The 26,778-nt window shown below is 36.9% G+C and overlaps 1 protein-coding gene across 1 annotated transcript in view; it reads right to left on the reverse strand.

The window, feature by feature from the left end:
* Positions 1-469: 469 nt before the first annotated feature.
* Positions 470-26,778, reverse strand: part of DNER (delta/notch like EGF repeat containing) — a 125,576-nt gene continuing 99,267 nt past the window's right edge. The window contains exons 9-13 of the mRNA XM_057417119.1: positions 18,669-18,791; positions 15,249-15,362; positions 14,050-14,181; positions 8,400-8,646; positions 470-1,556 (exon numbers count right to left, since the gene is read on the reverse strand). Coding sequence (XP_057273102.1) covers positions 1,445-1,556; positions 8,400-8,646; positions 14,050-14,181; positions 15,249-15,362; positions 18,669-18,791 — 728 coding nt within the window. The 3' untranslated portion in view covers positions 470-1,444. The remainder of the gene's footprint in view (positions 1,557-8,399; positions 8,647-14,049; positions 14,182-15,248; positions 15,363-18,668; positions 18,792-26,778) is intronic.

The raw sequence follows: 26,778 nt of genomic DNA on the forward strand, positions 1-26,778 counted from the left end.
CTTTCAGTGCTTATCAGCCTGTAACATAACAGTACTAACTGGAGGCAGTATAGCACCATGCAGCAGGATTTATAGGCAGCTACAGTGTTATTTCCCTCCATACCACGCAGCCTTGGCTTCCCTGGTAGCAGGCCTCTTTGAAACACAAAGTCAGATCAAGCCTACTCACATAAACAGGTTGCTCTGTGACAAAATGTCACTCTTGCTATAACTTAGAGCCCAGATTTGCAGTCAGATCTACTCAGAGAACAGGTTGTAGTGCATATAGCCTGGACTGCCTCTTTACTCTGGTTCTGTATTTGTCTAACTTCTGAGAGATTACCTTGATATAAAGGCCATTTTTTTCCTTTTCAAATTAATAGCTGGAATATCTTCTTTTGGCATTATTTATAGGACATTATATGCTCATGTCATTTCAAATTTATAGATAACAATGCACTTCCAAATGAAGAAAAACAAAGAAACAATCTTCACTTGATAACATTTATTCAATATTTTCTGAAATAAGCAAGAATCTTAAGAAGCCCAGAAGCCATCAATTACAGCCACAAAACCCCCATACTGATCCTAAATAAGAAGCACTATGAGAAATACACAACATTTCATGAAACAAGACTGTACATCAACAACCTTTAGGAAACAAACAATTCAAACCATATGATTATTTTACTCACAATATAAAAAACTTTAACCTTTAAAGAAAAATATAGATTCAGTCCAATTGTAAGATCCAATCCCATGCCCACTGAAGTCAATGGAAGTTCTTTCATTGATTCCAATGTTTAAAGGATCATACCCTTACTTTGCCTCAAGAGGCACTTTAATTATTATACAAGGCCTAGCCTGAATACTATTACAAAAGTGTCAGACATCAACTGAAGAGTATGTTTCAGCAACTTTCAGGAAATAATGGAGGAATAGGGTATCTATCCATGCATGGAATAAGGCAAAAGCTAATTCATTCAGATTAGGAATAATAATTTTTACTATTTTCTTTTTCACAACACAAACATTTTAGACTTTTTTAAGTAATGGATATATTATATATCATATTATGCTTCACATTTTTCCTACCTCTACTGAGAAAGCTGGCACTGACATGTCATAAAGAACTCCTCATTAATTACTGTTTTCTGTTCTGTAACAACCACAAGAAACTCATCTGGGTTTAGTAATAGTGTCTACCAAGAAAAAAGCACACACTATCATAAGCTTATAATTCATAGAGCTCAAGGTACATTAAAATGTAGTTCATGAAGTTCACAACTTCTTTTTTAAAATATTTTTTCCAAACTAAAAGCTGCAGAAAATTGGTTCTTAAATATTCTACAGAAAATTCTGAAGCATCTAATGGTTTAAATTACTTATGCTTTCTTCTTAAAAATATTTAAATTAGGTTAGTAGCCCATCCTTTTGAAAAATAATCCAAAAAAGATACACTAGATTACAAATCTTTTGTCTTAATCAGTGTAACCAGAGGTTTGTCATCTGGGCTGTAATCTTCATAAGCAATGGGGGTTGCATCATACATTGCAGGTCGGGATTTCTTGCCAAACCTGGAAACAAAAGAAAGCTTTTGGTGACGACAAACAGAAGTATGAATGACTTAATGATAACAACCCACTGAGTTATGGTATGCAGTTTATCAGAGAGCATAGCCAAATTTTAAATTGTATTGCAACATGCCAGTAGTACAGAGGTTTAAATATCTGAACTGTCACTTTTTAAATATATGTGTCAAATAAAATAAAAAATAAAAAATCTTCTTGCAAACAAGAAACAGATTCCATATCAAAGGCTACAGGAATTCTGCTGTGGGGTTCAGCAGTATCAGAATATGGGAAGACTGTGGAAGGCAAGAGTGAAACTGATACAGTTTCAGGAAGGCCAGAATTTTATTTTAAAGCCTGCTGTAACAGGCAATATTAAGGTCAGGTCATACATATTTACATAAAGTAAATAATGGACAGCTATGTGGTATTTGCATCTGGAAATGCAATATCTGTGCACTGAATTGAGTTAGAAGCTAGAGCAAAAATTTAAGTCTTTGCTTACCTGACATCCACTTGAAAAGCATATTTATATTATCAGCATGCTGCACTATGCAGCATCGGCAAAGTTAATGGTAGTTAGGATACTGCAATGCCATACAGTTTTAGTAAAGGTTCACAAGCAACAGAATCACATCAGCAGCATTCTCCTCCTGGGCAATCATCACTGCTAACAACCAGGCTGTATCTGCCCACACAGAGACCCCCACTGCAGCTGTATGATTGTACTGCAGTGCTGGCATACCTGGAATTTCTTTAGGTGCTTTCGCACTGCATAGACTGTCTATCACCCTTCTGATAACTTTTTAAGATACAAAAATAGTGCTAAAAGTACAATTTGAAAGTGGAAAAATTACTAAAGCATTCTTACTACAATTACAGGAGCTTTTAAATAACAAAAAGGATCACATGAAAATAAGGTAAAAAATGGTCTAAGTCTGCTTTCCTTATGAACTTGATGCAGAGAAAATATTAACACAGAAACAGAAATACTTATTTACGTAGTCATCTACTCTATGTACCATATCCCCTTCTTATGTACCATATTAAGTCTATATTAAACTTGTGCACAATGGAAGATAAGATTCAGAAAATTTAGATTTTGAGGATATTTGGACCAAACCAAAATTAGCTTGATTTTCTTCCAAGTTTCTTATGCAACTTCCTGACTCTTCCAATTTATTTCTTGGCTTTTTCAGTGATCTAGAATTGCTGACAAAATTAAAATAGCTGGAAGAATTATAATCAATATGGTGGAAATTTCATATTTCAAAATACTTCAGCTGTCAGTAAGGCCACACTAGATACATTTCCATGATAGAACGTCTGCTTTCTTCTATAGTTCTCTTTAATAAATACAGACAGGCCATGTTTGCTCATCAGCGTCATGATGGATAAACCTGGTTTCCTTTAAATGAGATAAAACTCCAATAATTGAAGGAAGGAATTAAATTATGGTATCTTACTAAATCAGAGGCAGCAATGAATTCTGAATCATCCTTATTTTCCATCACTCTCAAGGGTTTAAAGGCAATAGAGCTTTGCATAAATACAAATGACGGTGAATACTCTCAAGTGATTTAAGTAAAATTTCCTCATTTCTGACAGAGAGAGAGCACATGGCTTGTTGCACACAGTGAAGCAGTACAAAATCCGTTCTCTTGTGTAGGTCAGGGTTAACATGTGGCTCTGATTAGAAAATGCTGAGAAAAGACCACAGGCACATGTGCTAGTTGTTTGTGGCCTGGTTGAGCCATCTAGCTGGTAAACCACATTGCTTTGATCAAGCAGTTCAGAAGCCAGTCCCTGCTCGTAACAGTCAACAGAGTTAACACAAACCTCAGAGGTCTCGATACAGAATTGTTAAATGGGTAGTCTTAGTTCAAGGGGCGTGTATCTGGTAGGATTGCACAAGGATGCTATTTTATCGTTTAATTGATGACATAAAAGAAAACATAAACCAATTACCAATACAATCTGCAAGACACAACAATTCAAGGGGTAATAAATAGTGAAAAGATTCAGGGCCCTGCTACAGAGTGTACTGGATCAATTAATAAACTGCTTACAACAGAAGCACAAACAAATGAATAAAGATTTCTTCAATGCAACCAAATACAGGTTATTCACCTAATAAAGAGCATACAGTCCTGGGAAGCACCAAATCTGGAAGACTGGAGGGACATGATGGATAATCAGTTTAACATTAGCTTTAATGCCATACTATGTTTGATGAAAAATTATGTGCTTAGATCAGTAAACACAGTGTATCAGTATGTCTAGGGAAGTTTTACAGCCTCTACATTTAGCATTGATGTGTCCATGCATGAGTGATGATTGTTTTCCAGTGTGAACTTACCAGTGGCATAGGGATCATCACAAATGAAGTAAATTACAACGATAATTAGTATGTTTTGCAATGAAACACTGAATAAGAGTGACCTGTGCAACCTGACAAAGAGAGACTGAGGGTTCTGTGACTGAGGGTTGCCCCTCCGCTTCCTTAGAAGAACATTTCAAAAGATGGGTAACCGTAGAGAGTCATTAATCTCAACAATTCCATTTGCATAGAAGATTTTAAAGAACATTGGATGGCTGAACCCTAAGGAAATGGTATTCTCCAAGTTCTGTGGGATAGGCTGCGGTTTCAGAGTTTGCCCAGAAGCAGAAGGAAGGAACCATGTGTTGCTACTTTGTGCAAAACCAGCAACTAGTAAAAGGAGCCCACAAATAATGTTTAAACAAGAGAGACCAGAATTTTCTTTTATTATTTTTTTATTTTAAAGCCTCCACAGGAGGAGATTGAGAATATTAATTTCCTCTGCATTATTCAGAGAAAAGGCCATGTGCACAAGTAGTATTTTGAGTTCCTTATTATAGCTGAACTATGATGCTAGAGTTCTCACAAAGTTGAGACTCTGGCAGAGGGTGTATATAAGCAACTGGCACATGCTGTGGAGAGCAGAATACTATGCTTGTGATCATACTTTCACAAAGAGGTAGTAGACTGAAACTCATCACTGAAATCTCTGTCAGGTAATGGTGAGAATCAAGCATGTGCTGAAGCTCATCAGATTCAGGAAGCTGATGAGGAAGCTGCAGTGTAACACAGCCAATTTGAACACAGGAACATGGAGAATGTGCAGTGGAAAGAGCTGTCACCTGTTGTCACCTGAAAGAACTTTTTTCACCTGTTGTGACAAAAATCAGAGTCTGATGAATCAGACTCCAACCCACACACAGACAGATCAAGAGCCAGCACATGAAAGTAAAACTTGAAACTACACTGTAAGTAGTGCCTGAAGTCTACTGCTAACACTATCTGGACACACAAAAAGTTTATAGAAGTATAGTTCCTGTAACCAAGTATTTTGTGAAATCAGTGTGGATGCGTTTCTAAAGTGAACAATCCAGTTTCAACAGCAGATCCTGGTACCAATTTAACGAAGCCTTATGGCTGCAGTAGCCAGTGGTCAACTATTTCACTACAGTGTGCTCTGCTGGCTTTAAAATATATAGGCTTTAACATAAAAGGAGTACTTATTTACTGTCTGCATAATGTATACTAAAGAGACCTGTGATTCACCTGGTTAAAAACCTATTTAGTTCTAAACTGCTAATCCTTAAGAACATTCACTAGAAGTAGACATTTATTGGTGATAATCCTTGAGCATATCCATTTTCTCTCACAGCAAGTACCTTGACCAGTAATGTCAAATTATAAAAAATGATTAAGAAAAAGACCTGCTAAGAAACATGAACAAGTAATTTTAACATAATTCACTGGACATGCAACAGGCTTTCACACTCCCTGGACACCTACTGACTTTAACAGAAAACTACATTTAAAGAAAATAGTCTACTCACTATTACTTAGGCCTCCGTTTTCCAAAATTACTAATAAATTTGGTTATCTAACTGGGAAAAGAAATGATTTTCAGAAAATACGAAGAATCTATTATTTGAAAGCATGCCTCTTAGGTATAGAAATTCTGAAAATTAAGATCTTAGTATTTTTTATATGCAGACGTAAGAGTTTACTCAAAAAATAACTATAAAAGTTGTGCTCTTTTTCCTGTATTAAAATGACCAAAGCAGTGTTTAATATCCTTCTGAAACCAAAATAAACACAATAATCTTAACAGTAAACCTCTGTGAATTATCTGACTTTGCAGCTCTATCTTGGATTTTTATAAGGCATCCATTCTCTGAGAGGCACAGGGAATTATTTGGAATGAAAACATTTCTTTTCATTTACATTAAGGAGAAACACCTTTCCCAAGATATGGAAACCCTTTACTGACTGGATCCAATAATGTAATTTTTAATGAGTAGTATGGATCTGAAAAATCATAATGAATATATCCCATCCTAAGAACGTCTTTGAAATGTTAATGTTGATGAAAATATGCTTTTCTAAATTCTGCCTTCAGTAATAAACAGAGATTAATTCAGAATAATCCAGATGGTAATGATAAAGGCCTCAACTAGCCCAGCTTCCAAGATTTGAAAGAATTCATACAGGAAATCTTTTACCATTTCTATTATCTGCCAGTGAAAGTGTAAAAGCCAGGGAAAGCTCAGATTAAGAAGATCCTGCCTTGCTTATATGCTTTTAGTTGGTACCCTTGGATAGAAAGCTGCCTAATTTGCTTTAAGAAATAATTAAGAAAACCCAGGTGTTCCACACTGATCCTTCAGAAGACCAGTTCCAGTCCTTGAGGAAATGCAAAGTACCACTTCAGTGAGTAGTAATTGAGAAGGACTGACACTATCATCACTGCTGCAGTAGTAGGAGGGAGATGTTTAATTCGAACACTATCATTTTGCACCTTGCTCTCCACCCTTGGAGATATGTAGTAGACATTCAGAATGACAAATAATAAAAAACTATAAAGCTTTTTATGGGCCATAAAGCAACAACCTCCTCTCCCAGTACACTACTAAAGGCAAAAGGAGTTCTCGGGGTGTGTATGAGGTGGAGAGGCTGAGCTCCTTCTGGAAGAGATGTAATGGTAAGCGGCAAAGGAGAATTCAAGGGAAGGCTTAAAAGAACACTGATTTTATTGCTATGTTAAATCAACTATACACACCTTTCTTTTTAAAATGTTTACTAATATATTTTGACAATTGTCCTGGGTTCAGCAGTAGCAGTCATGTTTCTTACATGTTTTATTGCAAGTCTAGTCAAAATAGTTTAAAGAGATAAAGCTTAAAGCTGCAACATGATTAACTGAGTCTGTGGGAACTCCTCACCCATTTCATATAACTTTGATGACTTCAACAGTGGTACAAGTTAACCTATTCAAACTAAAACAGAACTGGAGCATTCAAAAAATTAATTACTAGCAATCACCAACCAAAATGCTTGCATTTCTCCATGTCAATGAGCAGGAATGTGTCTTCCTCCATTCTTTCAAAAGCATTTTAATGGTAGCATACATGAACCCTCTTGTTGGAATTTGAAGTGATCTTGACAAATTTAAGATATGGGAAAAAGAAATAACAAAATTGAAAGTTCTATCCTATTAAGAGATATACAGAATACAGAATAAACAATATTGGCTAGGAAGCAAAATGGCACAGAGGATCTTGGGATGAGGAAAAGGTCTAACAGGTCACAAAATTGAGTCATCACTTGCTGGTGTAATACAAATTAAAAAAAAAAAAAGAATAAAAGAAAAAAAACAAGCAGGTTTTAATTCCAGTTGTCTAAACAGGAATACTATGAACAAGATGCAGGAGGTGATAAGTCAAGCCATTTGATACGGGTGAAGATTTAGCTGGAGAACTATTTCCAGCTTTAGGAAACACCCTTCAAAAAGAAAAAGAGAGTGTGTCCCAGGGAGACAATAAAGAAGCTGATATGATATCCCTGGCAGTGTTCAAGGCCAGGTTGGACAGTGCCTTGGGTGAGGCTGTCCAGTGTGAGGCACCCCTACCCATGGCAGGGGGGTTGGAACTAGATGACCTTAAGGTCCTTTCCAACCATTCTATGATTCTGTGATCCAGAAGGAGATACTGGAAGATTGCGTTAGTAGTTAGGGAAGAAGGAGGTTCTGCTTTGCTTATTTTTATTATAAAAAAAGGGGGGTCAGATACGACACCTGTTGTACATAATTACTATAAAGGGAAGAGTGACAGATTATTCTTTGTGACAACCTGAAAAACAGTAAGAAAGGAGCAGCTTAATTCACAGAAAAGAAAATTTAGGTTGGATTTTAGAAAAGCCCTTTCTAACTTTATTCAACTCTTTTGAAGGTTTTTAAACACAGTTGTTGCCAGGAATCTAGGTATAATTAATGCTATATCAATGCAATAGCTATGCGTGAGCTCTTGAATCCCTTCCAGACCTACTTTGTATTATTCTGACACCCAATGCCTTGGTTTGCAAGTGCTCCATTTCTAGGAAAGAAAGTAAGAAATTTTGAGGCAAACAGGAGCTTAAAAATGAGGATTCAAAGTCTTACTAAATAACCTGGTAAATTAGCCACAAAAATCAATGTGCCTTTGCAATGTAATCAAATTACTTATGTGTACCAGTTAAGGAGTATTTACAACACAAACAGGTCTTACAGGCTAAGAACTCTGTCTTTCTTCACCAGTTACATCAAATAAATTCAGAATAACTCCCTCCGTTTTTAAGGAGTTATGCTGGATTATCCCACTTCAGATGAGAATTGAATAGGGATGAAAAAAATACAATGAGCAATGCCTCAAAAGACAGTGGTCCTGTCTTTTCACGGTGAAGAAGCTCGTTCCCTGCCAATAGCAGTTAGATGCACTGTGCATGGACTGAAATTACATAGTGTAACAGATTTCCTTTAAATTACCATCCCCAGAACAAACCTGGCATGTCGGATAGAAGCAATTGCACTACTGAATTCACTGTCAATGCTTCTACAGTTGTAAAATTCTTCATAGGCTGGTCTGGAAGAGCCTTGATATTCAATGCGGCTGATACGACATATTCCCACAATCAGAATGATCAGCATCAGGACAAACGCCACACAAAGAGCCCCAATTATGATGTAGAGGGAGTGACGAGGCATATTCGTTAGGCTCTCTGCCATATGCCCAGACTTCCACTGCAGATCTGCCGATAAGAAATAAAAGGTTATCATTAATTAGCAATTTATATCCTTCCTGCTGAATAGAATTCTTTTATGATATTCGTATATTTTATTATATTTATGGTATTTCTGTGGAGGCTTTTGAAGCTAGGAGGACATGTAATTTGAACCTTTCCGGGCTCTGTTATGGATATGTCACCATGCAACAAATTTGAATAGCACTATCTCGACCCTTCACCTATCTTTTTTCACAAATTTTTAAGATCTCATAGAAACACTTACCTAGTTTCACCTCCTGTATAATCCAAGTCATAGAAAGTCATGCAGTTAGTCTTGTATTATGTTATAATATATTATAGGCTCTCTAAAGGCAGGTAGGTTTTACATAAAAGCTTCAAATAATCCACCGATTCTCTGTGCAGTTTGTTCTAGTAGTTGGTGAACCCTTCCACTAAAATGTGGGATTTAATATGTATCAAGCATGCTTGGTTTTTAATTTGAAGCACAGGCTTTTGTTATGCCTGTATCCACCAGAATACAGAGACTTCAAAACCAGCATTTCAAGAGCAAAAAGATCATCTCATAAAGTGCTACAGTTCTGAGCTTACTGGAGTCCTCTCTCAAGCATAATTCCTTTGAGAGGCCTCAAAGCAGACCTTAAAATAAAGCAAATCTGGAAGAGGATTTTTGCATTTATGTATTCCAGACCTTTATAAATATTCTTGATGCCCAAACTATTGTCTATCAATTCTAAACAGATTGTCTATCAATTGCTTGTGTCCTCAGATCTATTTTTCTCTAGGATAGGTCAGAGTATTTCTATTAACCTGTACTTCCCTCTAGAGTTCACTTTTGGCAGTCTTTTAAGCCTATGGTCTCGTACATTATTTCAAACCAGGAACAAGCTTGAGTCATTCTGACTACAGAAATCTGACAGACTGCAAAAGTTATTTCTAGCAGGTGACTGTTCCTTTTTCAAGTGGACTTCTGCTTTGCAGTGGTGTAGAAACTTCCTTTATTTAATAACAAACATTCCGGGAACAGGCCTATCATGCATGTGCTTTGAGAATGCTAAGATATTCTTAGATGCCACTTCTCGGGGATGCTTGATGATGGCAGAGAACTGATTCAAGCACCTGAGCTGCAATCACAAGTAGTGGCATCTGTGGATATAATCTCCATCTATGGTAGAAATACAAGGGAGCATATATAAGTACAGAAAACAAAAAAACAAAACCCAAGCCTAAAAAAATCCATCTTAGAGGAGGTAGGGAGAAAGATTGCAGCTGTTACATGTGGGATTCAGCTGGGCAGAGTTTGAAGAACTGGTTGCTCTTTGTTTACAATACTAAAGATTGTCTCAGAGCACCTCTGAGCTTGGGCTTGCTTAGACTTATTGCCCACAGATGTGAACTGAGTTTAAAGGGCTGACTGCTTGTTGGTGTTATGTTCTATCAGTAAAGATTTGATCATTCAGTGCTTTAATGTTTCTGAAGTGATGTTACTGCAATATGCTCAGTTAGGATGTGGGGGAAAGAATATAGCTGTGCTCTGTTCCATTTCGGGATGGGTTTCTATTTCTGTTCTGCAGCACATTCGTCACACATGGTGATTTCTGTCAAATTGTCAGACTAGGTCAAACTCAGATCTACTGTGCACAGATATATGGTAAGACAGTTCTTATTTAGATTCTGTGTCTTCTAACTCTGGATGATAAAAGGGTAAGAGAAAGGTCTTCCTTTCTTCCTCACCAGATAAAAATATGAAGACTAACAGCTTATACTCCAAAGGTCAGAAATAATACATGACAGCTCAAAATCACAGTATTCTCAGGTGTCATAGTAATGTTTGTAAAATTAATTGCAATATTAGTTTTCAGTTTCATATACACAGTCTGTACCAGAAATTCTTCATAATGTTAGTTTTCAAGTAACCACATGGTTTGGCCTACCTCGGTAACTACATTAATAATTACAAAATTGGCAAAGTTAATGATATTAGCAAATAACTAGCAGGCATTAGAGAATTCATATGAGACATTTTGTAAGCATTTTTACAGTGAATGCTCCATTAACTTTTTAGGCAAATACATTTCATTTTGAAAGGAATACTATCCTCTTTATAATTAAGACCAATTTAATCCTATATAACTGGAATTGCTAACATTGGTAAGGACCATAAAATGATATAATAAATATCACAGTTCATCCAGGCAGCATAAATCTCGCCTAGTTTCTTGTATATAGAACATTTGAAAATTAAAGAGTACAGTTTTACAAGATGAACCAGAAATCCTGCTATGGTAGTCATTGGTGAAAAAAAAGGGGAACCATTAAAATAGTAAATAGAGAGTTGTTCTACAAAAAAAGGCTAAGTTTTAACAACCTCCTTAATGGCTAGTAATAGAAAATCATGAAAGATAAAACATGATCTATTTAATCAAAAGACTCCTGAACACCAGTTTGTCTCCCTCTTGAGAAACCTGAAGTCTCACTTCATTATGTCGTTTTCTAGCATTCAGAGGGACAGTCCAATACAAAGGAAGTCAGTATGCAGTGTTAAAATTTAATTTCCAATACATCATTAACCATTATGTGCAAATTGCTGAAACAACATGATAAATATGACAAGGAGATACGAAAAGATCAACTGCAGCAGACTCAACCTTTACAACTGAACAGAAGTCCACTGCACCATTGACTCAACTCCAGTGAGATCAGAAGTACTGCACCTATTTATAAAAGAGTTGGGTATTGCCTTTCTAGACATGAATAGAATTGGGTTTACATCAGTTGGTCAACCCGTAGCTTAGGGAAAGTCAGTGAGTGCAAAGATATTCCCATGGACCCATAGTTCTGTAGAAAAAATGTGCAGATCAAAATGCTTTTAAATCCTTTCTGCAAACTGATTTCTTCAAAACTCAATTCCTCTCTGCATAATCCTTTATATACCTGTTAAGATCCAAGCAATTTAGGAAAGTTTCTACAGCTTTGTGTATACACCCTTGCATCGGTTAGCAAGGCTGCATATCCACACTTATATCTGTGAAGTATCATGGTGTCCCATAACAACACATCATTTTACTCTGATGCTGTGTCGAAGTGACATTTGCAGATGTTAAGCTTATTGAAGAAACTATTGTTAGCCTTCAAATTTTAAGCTTAATTGTACTTTAAAATGTATCTTTTTGTGACTACACAAACATTTTCTTTTTCTGTTTTCATTCAAGACCAATCCAAATCAGAATTTTCTAGATTTTTTTTATATCTCTTATGCTATTACATATATGCACTCTATTAGCTATCCTGATTTGTTGAATAAATAAAACTCCAACACAGTAATTTCAACCTCTTCAACTAGGAACAATTGCCATGAAATATACTGTTTATTCTTCAGAGATTGAGCTGGACAGAAAAGGTCTAATGTTTCTGGTTGAGAATCAGCCTTGCAGTGTTATCAATGCCAGTTAACACTCAGATAGTTCTCTGCTTCCTGTCATAGCAGTCACAAGATAAAAGAACAAATCAGTCAGTAAAAGCAACAAACAGTTGTCAGTAAGAGAATAAATCAATCAGTAAAAGCAACAAAAAAGTGCTGTTCCTTCTTCCCATCATTTTAACTTACACAGCTTGCAAATGCATACTACAAGCAGAAAATCCAAGTTCTTGAGCAGCAGGCAAGGTCACTGCAGTTCAGCTATAAGCAGATGCTATGTGTAGAGAAATAACCACTAAGCAGAGACAATCCCCTTGCTCAAGAGAACACAGTTTAAGCAGAGTTTTATCCACTATCTCTCTCATACACTTGCAAAAGTGTACAAGGTCTGAAATAAGTTTATATTGACTAACTACAGATGTTGACAGCTTGAACCTGCTGTCGTATGTAGTGCTTAGGGGCAGACATCCCTCATAGGGGGAAACAGGAATAATTGAATAGCTGGACAGTAGAAAAGGGTCCTTCCACTATCTGCTCTGCTTCCCTCATTTTTCCATATATTTATATGCACCACCCTGTGTGTCTGTGGTGCAAACAACCAAACTCTTAGTAACTAGAGCGTGCCAGCCAAAGGAGAACTCCAGAACAAGCATCACTGAGCCCTGCAGATGGGCTATATGAAATCAGAAAGCACACAACCCTGTCTGTTTCTCTCTGGCATCTATTCATTCCATAATATAGCAGGAATGTGATTGTTACTACATTGAGGTACTCCAGGAAGTATATTTCCAGGATGATTACTGCTTTCTCCAATAACTATACTCACCTCTGTCATCAGCCCGCTACTTATTAACTAAGGCAGACAGAATTGCATTGACTTGGACATCCATGTTTCAGGTATTGCTAACAACAGCATTGGCAGTAAAAGCTCATCTGAACATCTTTTAGCATGAGCAATATGGCATACAGGCAGCACTCAACATCACACTCCCAACATTCCAATGGCTCTGTACTGCGCAGGGAAGCGTGTGTGCCATTCACAGAGACAGCAAAAAATCAGAGCTGCCACCATTTTTGGATTAGCTAGCAATGCTCCTCTACAGTCTTTGCTTTCAAAAGAAGGCACTGAAACTGAATTCAAAGCAAACAATTACAGGGAGAGGAGGTCATAAACTTGTTAAGATAACACTTTTGCATCAGCCCAGGTGTGAACAGAGTTGTCTCCTGGATTAAAGTTCCACAGTTGGGCTTCATACTTTCTTACTGTCATGGACCCTCTGCTGCTCCATAAGGGTGAATTAACAGTGAAGCTTTTCTCTGTTCTAAGAAGCAAGATAACACTGAAGCTATTCCTTCAACAGACCCACCAGTGGAACCTCTCTGAATCTTCATAAATGCTTAGGAAACATTTTGTTTTGGAGACCTTTGCCTTTCTAACAGTTTTAGTGGAAATCAGCCTGTGGTTGGAAAAGTTATTCCTGGAAAAGCTGGTAAATGCACGCACACATACATTACAGAACAGTTACACAGGACTTGTTTCCTTAAGTAAGCAAGTTCAAAATTGTTTTGCTGAAACATCACTAGAAGTGCAGGTGCTCAAAAGTCAATACAAGCCTGTTAGGACTGTTCTTAGAGTGCTATGGAAGTACACTTTACCCAAGGTAAGTAGGAAAGTAAGCTCAGAAACATAAATGTAACTAGGGGCAGGCAATTTAGAGGTTAAAGACTAGACTGCCTAGTGTCCAGCTGTGAGATAGCATCTCTGACAATCTAGTCCAATGTATTCCAAAGCAGGGTACCCAGAAAAATAATTTTCTAACTTTCATAGCCACTTTTGAAATGTTATGGCCTAAAATAAAATTCATTTAACAGAATTTTGGTATCCTACAGATGATTCAGAGTATTTGCGCAGGCATTTATTGAGAGTCAAATACAATTTCACTGTTATAATATATCATTTTTAGAAATATTTAGAAAAATACTAAACTTACGTATTTCGCAGTTTGCACCGACCCATCCATGTGGACAATGGCAGGCGTAACCACCAGGCTGATCTATGCAAGTTCCAGCATGGTGACATGGGTTGCTGTCACAATCATTTACATCAATTTCACAATCTTCACCTTATAACAGAAAAAAACAACAAAACCCAAATTTCTGTATAGTGGGTGCCTCACGTAGCAGGTACATTGTCAGTCATTTGATTTCTCTCTAGCTGCAAAACACCTTATAGCTCAACATTATCTTTTTTCTCAGAGCTTCAAGTGTTCTATAACTGTTTCAAGAAACGAGTCTCATATAGCCTCCGAGAAGGAAGCATTATCCTCATTCTTCCAGGTGAGGGCTAAGTGACTGGACTAACCTCAACAAGACTGCATGTCTCATTTCTTTAATATAAGCCCCATTCCAAGAAAATGTGGTATAACAATTTAGCACATATATTCTGAGGTGTTATACAATAATCTATCACACTATACAATAATGTACTGCTGAGAAACAGCCACTGTACAGTGGAAAGCTAAATGCCCATTAATTAGCATAGATCAAAAAGCATTATTTGATCTGCAAAACAGCTATGAATGGGTTTATCTTTTGCTGTCACATTTGATATTACCTTACATGACTAACAGAGCATCAGGTTGTAAATTACCTTGACAGCAGATATTTGGATTACACTAACCATGTCAGTTTAAATACAAGGCCAAAGGATGAAATGGGCTGCTTACCATTACTCTGGAAGTGTAAACTGATCCATAACGAGCACATTGGCTTTTTAGCAATTGGATATTGAGGTCATGAGCAAGTAGTTTCTTCAGCTCACGGTAATTAAGGTCAATGTGAAAACATTTCCCAGTTTCAACAGTGTCCAATGAGTATATTGACTTACCTGGAAATCTTCAAAATGCTACGTTTAAAATGGAATCTAGTCTCAAGCAGTAAGGCCATGAGGTATGTCAAATAGTTGTTAGCTTAATGAATTATCTTTATTTTGCTTCAAATTTTTTCAAGTTCAAAGCAGTTGCAAGTAATATCAAGAACTTTTCATTCTCACTAGCCTGATTACAATTCAGCAAAGTCCAAATTCATTTCTTTCCTTGAAGAAACACAGTCTTAACTTGGTATGCATCTTCTCTTGGACACAGTGAACACTGCCAACTAGACATTCTGTGTAATGTAACAAATTACTTGCCTGCATATCCAGGTGCACAGATACATGTAGCATTTAGGCCTTCACTGTCACAAGTGCCACCGTTCTGACAGTTGATGTTAAGACAAGGATCTTTGTACAATTCACAGTGCCTTCCTGAAAAGGTGAAATTAGTAATTGCCATTAACATGACCTACACTGACAGCAAAAAATCAGTACATGTGAAAACTTAATTTCACCTGGATGAGCACAGTGGAGTGCAGCCTCCAAACCTGTCCTATTAGGTGAATGCCATAAGATTAAAGCCATATATTTTACGGTGCTTAAATTTTTTACATACATGCCTCTGTTCTTCTGACACACTGAGGCTTTGGGATAAGAAAGGTAGGATAATTTCTGCTTATAAGAACTGCAGGAGTGTCTATGAAAAAACAATGGCATAATAAAACATAATCTGATCAGCTATCTAATATTCTTAAATAAAGTGTGAACAATAATAGTCTTCAGTAGAATTGTATGTAATAACTTATTTAATAATACACATAAGCATTCTGATGTCTCTCACTGACTTTTGCAGGAAACTTAGTATAAGAAAGCAATAAAGAGAGAAATTAATTTGTTCAAATGTATAGCTAAAACTAAATAATTGGGTGGCTCAACTTCATGCCACTACCTTTGCTCTTTCATTCTCAGGTGTAGTCTATGTGAATTCAGTGGCTTTGCCTTGCAGAAGACAGTGCAAGCTATATGTGGCATACAGAACATAAAGCACAGGAAACTCCCACCTGGAAAAGGGGACAGAGGCTCTACTGCCATTGCTACCTGCATCATTTTCTCTGGAGCTACTTTTCAGATAAAACCAGAAAAACAAATGCATGACTGACCTGACCAATCCATGAATGGCATTTCATACACAAAACTAAATATACATATGTGACTAATGAATGTTCGGTGAGACTTTGTTCATAATGTATCTAGTACAGCGAAATTAGTTTGCATTTAACATGCCTGCTTAAATTAATCCATTAATCTAAGTTTTAAGTCTAAATCTAAGTCTTACTACAATTCTTTGCTTGGGAATGAATCCAAAATGACCACTTAGCTGATATCTTAAATTGTCTCCCAAGTTTTCCCATTATACTTTTTACAAGAATATCAACAAACAGAAGAGCAGGACAGAATTTTAAATGCTTCCATGTGGTAACACTTAAAAATTACAAACACATTTTTCACCTTTTAAGGTGGCTTACATTTCTAAATCCTTACTGGCCTGCAAACTGTAAAGATGCAGTTAACAGAAGCATAAACTCATATTGTTTATTAAGTGTAAAAACTGCAGTGCAGCTTTGGCATCAGGAAAATGTTTCTAATCATGAGGTAGTGAATGACAGTCAAGGAATTATGTTGCTCGTGGAGGTTACAGAAGCCATAATGACAGAGGACGAGAATAGGTTAGACAAATACATGTGAAAAGTAGACATGCATCTGATCCTGCCATATTCCTGCCCAACCTCTTTCATGAATACAACTGTGTTCCACTGGAATTGGGTATTTTGTGAATTTGTATTTGGAGAGTATGAGACACAGAACTACAGAGAGGTAAAATTAATGAGAAAACAGACTTTAGAGAAAAGAATATGAGAAAGAAAATCAACACCAAAAAAAAGGAAGAAATTGGACACTTCAGACATATGTGTACAAAAAATTTATGAGTGAATGATTAAAAGGAATTAACTTAATTCTCTAGTGTTCAACACTGCAGTTATGTACAGCAATGCAAGCTTACTTGAGTTGTATTTTTTAAATCCTATTTAAAAAATTCTGTAAGTTAATTGTAATAATTAAAAATATATAAAAGCAATTTATTTGAAATATATGTAGATTTAAATATATATATACACACACGTACTCACTCACTACAGACCTACTGAAATCATCTGGTCAGTCTGTCAGCAGCAAAAAGCCAGAGCACTCTACTTTGAGCATCCTGCCGCTAAGCAGCAGAAGCCAGCAGAGCCAAAAGCACGCAGGTACATGCTGGCATACACTTCAGTCCAGAGAACTGATAACAGCTCTTGTCTATTTGCCAGCCAGGGGTGTGGAGGCAGAAAGGGGTACTGCAGATTGGGGGGGCTGGGCTGGTGGTAGCAAAATTGAGGCCTCTAATGGCCCACATGTTATCTTCAGCCGAATACCTCAGGTCTATTAATGTCACTGAATACCTTAAGTGATAGAATGAAGAAAGTTCAATAATCAGCAAAAACTGTTTATGGGACCAGGTCCCCTGCTTTCATTTAAAGCAAAATGTGCTGCACACAGAGTGCTTTCAGCTGCTTGTACAGGTTAGATGAGAACAGAACATGAAGTCATACCACTATGGTTAAGTGATCTTTAAACTGCCATGAAAAGCTGAGGGTCATTTCCTCACTAAGCCTCTAAAATTATTAATTCTGTATCTATTGTCAAACATCAGTGAATTCACCAACATGAAATACATATTTAGCCTCAAGCAGCTGTTAAGTGAGCATTACTTATCAACATAGGTAAGGACTGGTACACTTAATGAGAAAATGGGGTAATGTTCCTTAAAAGTCATTGTATCTAAAAATATATATATTAATACTAGTACCATATAAAATTACATTCAGTGTGCTCTCTCAGCATGATTCAAAACACAATACACAAAAAGTATTGGTTTAGCCCTCCACAGAAGGACATATCACAGACAGCGGATATGTGCTACTCTGTGTAAAGCTGAAATCCACTGCGAGATAAAAGATTTTGTGTATCAAAACACATACTTTTCTCCTCTATTTTATAAATTACTTGAGAAATGCCAGAGACCAATTCCACTTGGATGCATCTAGGAATAGCTGTAGGTAACATGGGAAAGCAGTCACAAACCTACTACTGTCTCTTGGCTTTATGGTCTTCTAAATGAACAATCAACATAAAGCTTACATTTTTACTCCTTTGTGCTAATCTGTTTCAGATACTAACATTTTATTACTGAGCTTTTTAATTCATTTCACCAGAGAAAATAAATAAGAATGGAATTTTGAAAGGCTTCCATGTAATGGCTCCTAACAATAACTGATGAAAAAAATGTATTTGCAATAACTGATGAAAAATCATATTTACCTGTTATGTTTCCTTTTAAAAACTCCTCACTTTCTAACATATCTTAAAAACAGCAGAAAAAACAGTACATAAGAAGAACAGAGAGAAGACATTTGTCCCCAGACAAGGAGATGGATTCCTCACAGACCTGCTAAATATGAACTACTCATTTGAATAAAGATTACAGGATCAGGAGCTACATTGAGGTTTCTTTCTGTTAATTTTAGAAGTGGGATTTATTTCTGCTCAGTGAAGGATATTATATACCTCTGCCTGTAACAGAACCTACTATGAAAAAATACATAGAACCATTCGAAAAACAAGACACAAACCCCATCCTACCTTCATATTCAGCAAGGCACACACACTCATAGCTGTTGACGAGGTCTCTGCAGGTGGCTCCGTTCTGGCAGGGTGCAGAAAGACATTCGTTATATTCCTCTTCGCAGTAAAGGCCATGGTAACCTAAATCACATGAAGAGGAAATAAAACAAGCTATGAAACACTTCCTAGTAAAAATTAACAATTAGGCAGCTACAGACTGTGGGCAGATGCTTGCTGATTGAAATACACTGCACAGACAAGTGCATGTTAAAATACTGATTTTTTTGGACATCTCCCCAAGTGAAAATTACCAAAAAGAAAAAAAACCTGGAAGCAAAATGTTCTGAGATAAGCCCCAGTTGTTGTCTCTGCACTAAACCACAGTGAGGCCATGAGCATGGAGACTGGTGACCAAGGCCACCAGAAACAATGAGAATACCCACTCTCTAATTGTAAAAAGCAATAGACTAATATAGACATATCACCTGGCTTTCCTGGATCCTTGCATCAAAGCTGCTTTTCATCAAAGTGTAGATAATTGTATAACAGTAGTTAGAATGATAATATATTTGAAATTTAATGATGTAAAATGTCAAAACACTGTAGAAGCACTAAGATACTTAATTTTTTGCAGTATTCCTGAGCCATAGGCAGGTATTATGGCCTGGTTATGCAGACATAGAAAGTAGGAACACAGGAAAGCTACAAGACCTGTTAATGGCCACTGAGTCATTTGTATCATTAGGTTAAGAATGACACTTGACATAGCACTTTTCTCATTATTTAGTCTGCCATACAATCATTAGTCTTAACAGTAGTTAAATGCTTCTAGACATAGTATATCAGGTCGAAGTAGTACCTACTCATATGAATAACAGCATTAATTAGTATAGCACAACAGAGGATATAAATGGCTGTAATACTAAAACATGTTTGCCTGATAATATTGGTTATTTGGTATTAAATATGAAGAATCATAAGCCTTGTCATTTTGAAGACTATTATATTTGATACCAAGAAGCTTAAATTCTTCTTCAACAGTCCCAAGTATATACTTCTGTTAATCAAAAGCTCTGCCTTTTTTATTGTTACTTTTTTCTTCTCTTTTTTTTTTTTTTTTTTTTTTTTATTTATCTTTCTTAAGGTATCTTTCCATCTTATCTTTCCATCTCCAGAAGCAATGTCTAAATTTGTAAGCAATTAATAGATCAACAATAAAAAAAAAGAAAATAGGTTGGTCTTACTGCTTAGTAAGTACAAATAATGCATTTAAATGCAACATGAACACTGCTTTCTTCCTGACATACAATCACAGAAGAATTGTAAAACTGCTAGTGTGTTTGACCAGTGAAAAGAGTACCAGGCAATTTGCTTGAGTCTTTCTAAGTAGTTGTTTCTCCCTCTTTTGGGATACAGTGTGCTTCATAATTAGCCCAATTAAATTCTGAACCTTCCCCTAAAGGGGTAGATTAAACAAAATATGTTCTTATCTTTTTGAAAGTAGAAATAGTACAAATATTTCTACCAAACCATGCGTCTTTCAGAATGTTTACCCCCTTCCTGGAAATTACAGCAAACAACTGAGTGACCAGACTTCTGCATTTTCTGCATCTCTTCAGCTGTTAGCTACTTGCTGTTATTAACTGCAAATCCTAGAATCAGATTGGGGCATCACACAGGCTACCTCCCTCTCAAGCAAGTCAAAGACCACACAGTTAACATCACCTGAATTGAGTAGATAATTAGAATCATAGAATCATAGAATAGTTAGGGTTGGAAAGGACCTTAAGATCATCTTGTTCCAACCCCCCTGCCATGGACAGGGACACTTCACACTAAACTATCCCACCCAAGGCCGCGTCCAACCTGGCTTTGAACACTGCCAGGGATGGAGCATTCACAACCTCCCTGGGTAACCCATTCCAGTGCCTCACCACCCTAACAGGAAAGAATTTCTTTCTTATATCCAATCTAAACCTCCCCTAAGTTTGAGCCCGTTACAACTCGTCCTGTCACTACAGTCCCTAATTAAAACAAATTAGTAGTTTAGATGTTTTAGGAAATGGTTTGGCTTCATAAAACCACAGCATCATCTCTTCTTTACCAATCCATGGAAAGGTGAAGATGGAAATTCTAGCGCATATCACTTTCCATAGGATAATACCAGAGACACTTAATACATAGTGGTTACTGTACACTCCTGTTGGGCTGTTATTTTATATTTGCCTTCTACTGAAAAAAAAAAAACAACAATCAAACCCACAGACTGGGAATTTTTTTATTTGTTTCAAACATCTTGTCTCTATTTGTCAAATTTGCTCAATGTGCTTGAAATTTCATTCTGATGAACAGTTTCAAATATGCTTTCATATTAAAAACACAGGATTATGAAGAATAGACCAAGAAGATATGTATGCTAACATGTACGCTAACAGTAGATAAGGACATTTATCCTGCCCATACCATGATTAATTTTCTTTAAATCTGTTAAACATTTAACCTTCTTGACTCATCATAGCCAATATTCCCCTTTACCTCCTGCTATTGTGATATAATACACTTAATATGTGCTTTTAATCTGTAATATAGTACTATACACTGGAACAGTTTCTATATACTTTTAAAAATCTTAATTTACTCATTGCATATAGCTATAAAAGCAGTAGGTAAATGAGCATACAATGAATGAAGATGCAATGGGCATGAATGAAGATGCCAAGGAAAAGGCCTGTAAGACAGATGTAGATTCTGCAGTGTGATTTTACTACTTCAGACAATCGCCAGTTAGTAGCAAAACATATAGAAATTAAATTAGGACATCTTACATGAACAAAGAACCGAAGTGAGGGGCAGATTCTCAGTAATAATCTATATTCACTTTCCTGGTCTAAATTTTCCCCCAAATTTTCCCCGAACCATTGGAAATCCAACAAATGCCACCTCCACTCACCATTTTCTTCCCCCTTCCCCTCCATTATGTATAATTTACCCTAAAACTGTATGAAAACGCATGTTAGTATTGCACAAGATGTATATGCAATTTTACCCATTTGATTCCCCACAAAATTGTCTTTTCATATGAAATAGTTGAATGCAGCTTATTAAGAAACACCTCTGAACCACTTTCTCTAAGGCTGTTGGCCAGCCAATGCAGAATTAATTATGCTAGATGTTATGGGTATTCTTATTAGCGTATGATGAAGTTTATCTAGCTTATGATGAAGGGAATTATCCTTATGTAGTGACAGCTGTAGCCAACATACAAAATCAGAAAGCTTAAAAGAAAAACATATGGGAATTCCCTGTGGTGAACAGAGATGTAATTAGATGTTTTCAGAAGAAAAGTTTTCCACTTCTCACCTTTCAAAGGGAAGAGGAGGAACCGTGTGACTGAACAGTTGTCTGGTTTCCAAAATCAATATCAACTACCGTATCACCTCCTAATCCTAAAATTAGGACAGACACTGCACACAGTGAGGGAAAGATACTTTTTCTCTCCACGAGAGGGCAGATCTCGCCCACGCACGATTTCACCCTCGCCGTCCTCACCCTGGCGCCAGCGACTTCCTTCTGCTCTAACTGCTGTGATGGAGAAAGTTCTGCTGCGGGACCAGGCACCAGAGGGAAAGGCGTGTTTCTTCTCATGGAGCTGAGAGGCACCATATCATTCATAACAAGCATTTCTTTTTGTATTTCTGCTTTTAAATTGTATTGATATATAAACCATGTATTATACTGGATTCATACATTTATATTTTAAAAGACTACATAAATAATGTCTTTATTTTTGTTAAAGGATTTAGATGGTAACAGGAGAATTCTTCATAGATAACTTTAAAATAACACATTCTAGTATAACACCTTCCTCTCTTTCTACTACTAACATTATGATTCTGCTGCTTTTACGTCCACAAGCAATGCCAAACAGAGCTGTTTGCATTTTTTTTTTTTTTGCAGTGCTTAACACTTCTGTGGACATATTTATAAAAAAAGAAATAATACCTGCATTAACAACACTTCTGTCTTGTGTTCCAGCTGCTGTGTCCTAAGCAGTGAAAAAAAAAAAAAGCCACTCTGGGCATGGCAGCTTCAAAAAGCTTCAACTGATATTAATAGACATTTTGTTTTCCAGGTCACTAGAAATTGGATATGCCTTCAAAAACAGCACCTTCATGAACTCAGGCAGAACTTGCTAGTGATGCTCCTATTCTGATGTTCTCTCTTCAGAGGCTGGGGAATGGACAAAAAATCCTTAAAATAAACGATGTCCCTATGTTACCTCTTCTCCCTGTACATGACTGTTCCTCTTCTGCTGGTCTTTACAAAGCAGAAGCAGATCTGTTGCCACAGTCCTCTGGATTCCTAAATCCTTATTTCTGTTTCTTAAGCAACAGGGAGGCTGCCCTGGAGAGACCAGAACATTTGCCTGATGCTGCCTGGCATGGTCCTCAGATAGCTACATGCCGAGGCATGTCTTTGTACTTGGCCATGTTAAAAGCTGAAACAGGAGAAAATGTGAAAGGGATTATAATCTGTGTCATACAGGTTGATGAGGAGAAGCTACGGGTTTTCTCAAAGCCTTCAAGAGCAGTTGACAGAGCAAAAGGTGTAGCAGTCCAACCTCCTGAGAGTATCTGCACTATCAGATTAACAAAAGAGAAAAGGAGAAGCTTACTCTCCCCTTTATAAATCAATATAGAACAAAGTTGAAAGCTTTCAAGGTTTTCTTAGATCACTGCTCCTCAGCAGTGATACCCTAACTTATCCACACTTAACACCACCAAATCAAGGCAGCAAGAAAAAAAAAACCTCTTTATGGGGATGAAATTCAACACAAGAGAACTCTGTTTTGAACAGCATCAGTTCATATATATGGCCACTCACTAACAGAGAATTGCATGTTATAAAGTCAAGAAATAAATGTGTTCACTTAAACTCTCCTTATACAGCAATTACATAAAAGAAAGAGAGAAGAGTTGCTCCAGATGGCAGGAAGGTAGGAAGGAACATTTACCAGCCATGGCCAGATTGCATGAAGGGTTGTTTCAATGTAGAAGTGGAAACAAGATAAGGAAATAGAAAAACAAAGGGCTCCCAGACAGTCTTGAACTGGGATTAACCTAAAGTCACTTCTGCCAGAGCTTGCATTCCTGCCCCAGTTCCAAACTGCGGGAAGGGAAAACACAGCGAAAAAAAAATGGCTACTGCTGCAGAGAAAAGTTGCACCTGCCTCTGCAAAGGCACCAAGATAGATCTATGCTCTTATAACCATCTATAAAGCTGCATGAGCCAAAAAATCTCCATAGCACTATTTCTCAAGTTGGCACCATTCTTAATACCTTGTGGAATTTTTTCCGACACTCCTCTTTTTTCTTTTTTCTACCCCCCCCCCCCCCCCCGAATGTCCTCTATGCGTTATCATATATATTTTGAAAGTTGAGGGCAGGTGTTAAATGTCTGTACATGTGTACTGCAGTTTCAAACTGCATACCCCTGTGTCTTTAAGAAAGCCAAATGCAAAACTTTTCTGTCACATTTAGTTATTCAATTTCAGGACAAATTTCTTTGCTTTTGGCCAGATAAAATTAAAAAGAATATATTAAATATGTGCATTGGAAATTGATAACAGCTGCTCTATTAAAATGGTGGAGTATAAAGAGAAAAAAGGCTTAAGAAGAAAGGTTTAGGAGAAGGAAGAAATCGCATTGGGATTCAGAGACTAAAGAAACAGACACAATGGAGTCCCATAAGCTACGTTTGAGATGGGAAATACAGCAAATGAGCACAAGAATTTTTATCAGGATTAGTTCTTTAACATGAGCTAAGCACAAAAACACATGATACAAACTATGCGTCGCTTTGCTGCCTGTAAAGGGCCAGGTGATAATTGGGGCGTGGAAGAATATAATTGAAGACATAATGTTTCATGTCCAGTTTAAAAATCACACACATAATACAAAAGTAGGTATTTAAGTATTAGGTAGTAAGTGTATTCAGCTTGGAAATAACTTACACATTTCCCCACCATGCTGGAAATAGGAACATTCATAAGTATTAGACTGCTTTCCAAGTTAATTTATACAAATTATCTTTTCTATACAAGCTGATGCAGGTTATCTATAACAATGCCCACAGTGAAAGCCGACACATGAAAAAAATCAGTAGTAAACGTCTGGTTGTGCATGTTCTGCAAATTGTGCAGATATGCAAGTTTAACTGTTATCATTTATCATTCTTCGAATCTTAACACTGGCCAAAAAAACATGGTGTCCTGGATTCAGCAGAGGCAGTCATTTTTTCTCCTTCTTGGTAGCTGGTGCAGTGCTGTGTTTTGACTTTTGACCTGGGAACAGAGCTGATAACAATGATGTTTTGGTTTGGCCAAGGACTTTGTGAGCCTCATGCTCTGCCAGGGAGGAGGGGAAGCCGGGAGGAAGCAGAGACAGGACACCTGACCCAAACTGACCAAAGAGGTATTCCATACCACAGCACGTCATGCCCAGGATGTAACTGGGAGTTACTCGGAAGGACTAGTGTACTGTGGGGTTGGAGGAGGTACTGGTGCGTGCTTGGTCTGGTGGGGTGGGGCAAGTTATCGGTCAGCTGGTGCTGAGGTGTTGTATTCTCTTCCCTTGTTATTTCCTTTGTCATTATTATTATTGGTGGTAGCAGTAGTGATTTGTGTTATACCTTAGTTACTAAACTGTTCTTATCTCAACCCGTGGGAGTTGCACTCTTTTTGATTCTCTTCTCTGTCCTTCCAGGAGTAGGGGGAGGGAAAGAAGGTGGGGAGTGAGTGAATGAGTTGCCTGACTGGGTTTAAACCATGGCACATGGAAACCAAACTGCCTACAGAGCAAGGAGATTTTCATAGCCCTTAGGCTAATTGGAACTGTTTAAAATTCCTCTTTTAATTTTTGAGGCAGAAGTAACACAGATGAAAATCTAGCTGACACTATGCCTGATGGTAGAAACAGTGCATAAAGGAAGGATGGCATTCAGGTCACACATATGAACAAAACACTGCAGCACTTTGCTTCTCTAATAAGAAATTATATCCTCTGTGAAATACCTAAAAAGAAACCAACAAAAAAAAAGCCCAAAAAAGCCCAACAACCAAACCATTATGGCATCCTAGAGGTGAACACAAAAATAAGTGGCAGGTTCTAAAGTTTTTAAAACAGTACGTTTCAGGTATACCATATAACCAAGTTAGGAGAAGGTTCTAAAACATCATTTTATAAACTTACTGTTAATATATCTCAAAACCAAGTAGGAATTCAGTGACATGTCTGAAAGTGAAAGACTCCTGTACAAAGAAGTCAGTAGTCTAGGAGCTGGCCCACCAATGCTGAGAGCCTGCAAGCCAGAAAGCCGCAGGGTCAAGAGGCAGACATAATTTCTTTCCTCCTTATGTATAGTAATATCTTTCTGTAGTTCAGTATGTTTCTTATTAACCTATTAATCTTTGATAATGCTACTAAACTGCACAAAAATTTTATTCATCTACTTTACAAGTAATACAACAGAGACCGTCAAAGTCTCTACAGGCAAAACTGCAACTAGAATCTATCTTTTTAATATACCCATACGTAACTCACCTACTTTATCAAATTGCTTTTTGATAGCAATACCAGGAATTCCCAAGTTTAATTTCACTTATCCACATTACATGCAATAATACAACACTGGCAAAGTGTGCGTTATGATGCATCCTAAATGCTGATCTACACAGAAGTTGACTCCCATTTATCTACTATCCCTTTAACTCAGGGAAAATCTCTGAAGATAATTGGTCCAAATCCTGCTGGTATGACTTAAAAAAACTGAAAACAAACATAATGGTATGTTCATAACAATTCAAAAGCGTAAAAGAAGGAAACAAACTATTCTGATTGGACCTATCTTCCTAACAGGTTCAGTTCTTTAACAATATTCTGAAATGTTATCCAAGTTTTAAAATTATTGCAGGTTAATGACAAGCTCACACAACCTGGCTTTTTGTTTCATCTCTATATGAAAGAAGTAATCATATACGTAGAGGGAATTCTTTCTGAAACAAATTGTCGTTCTTAAAAGTGAAGTTTACAGCAGTCTACAAAAGGTTTGGAAAGAAATAATATATATA

The sequence above is a fragment of the Pezoporus wallicus genome, unplaced genomic scaffold (assembly GCF_028554395.1).
Source record: "Pezoporus wallicus isolate ANWC-B61680 ecotype Strahan unplaced genomic scaffold, APGP_CSIRO_Pwel_v1 contig_360, whole genome shotgun sequence".
Taxonomy (NCBI): domain Eukaryota; kingdom Metazoa; phylum Chordata; class Aves; order Psittaciformes; family Psittacidae; genus Pezoporus; species Pezoporus wallicus.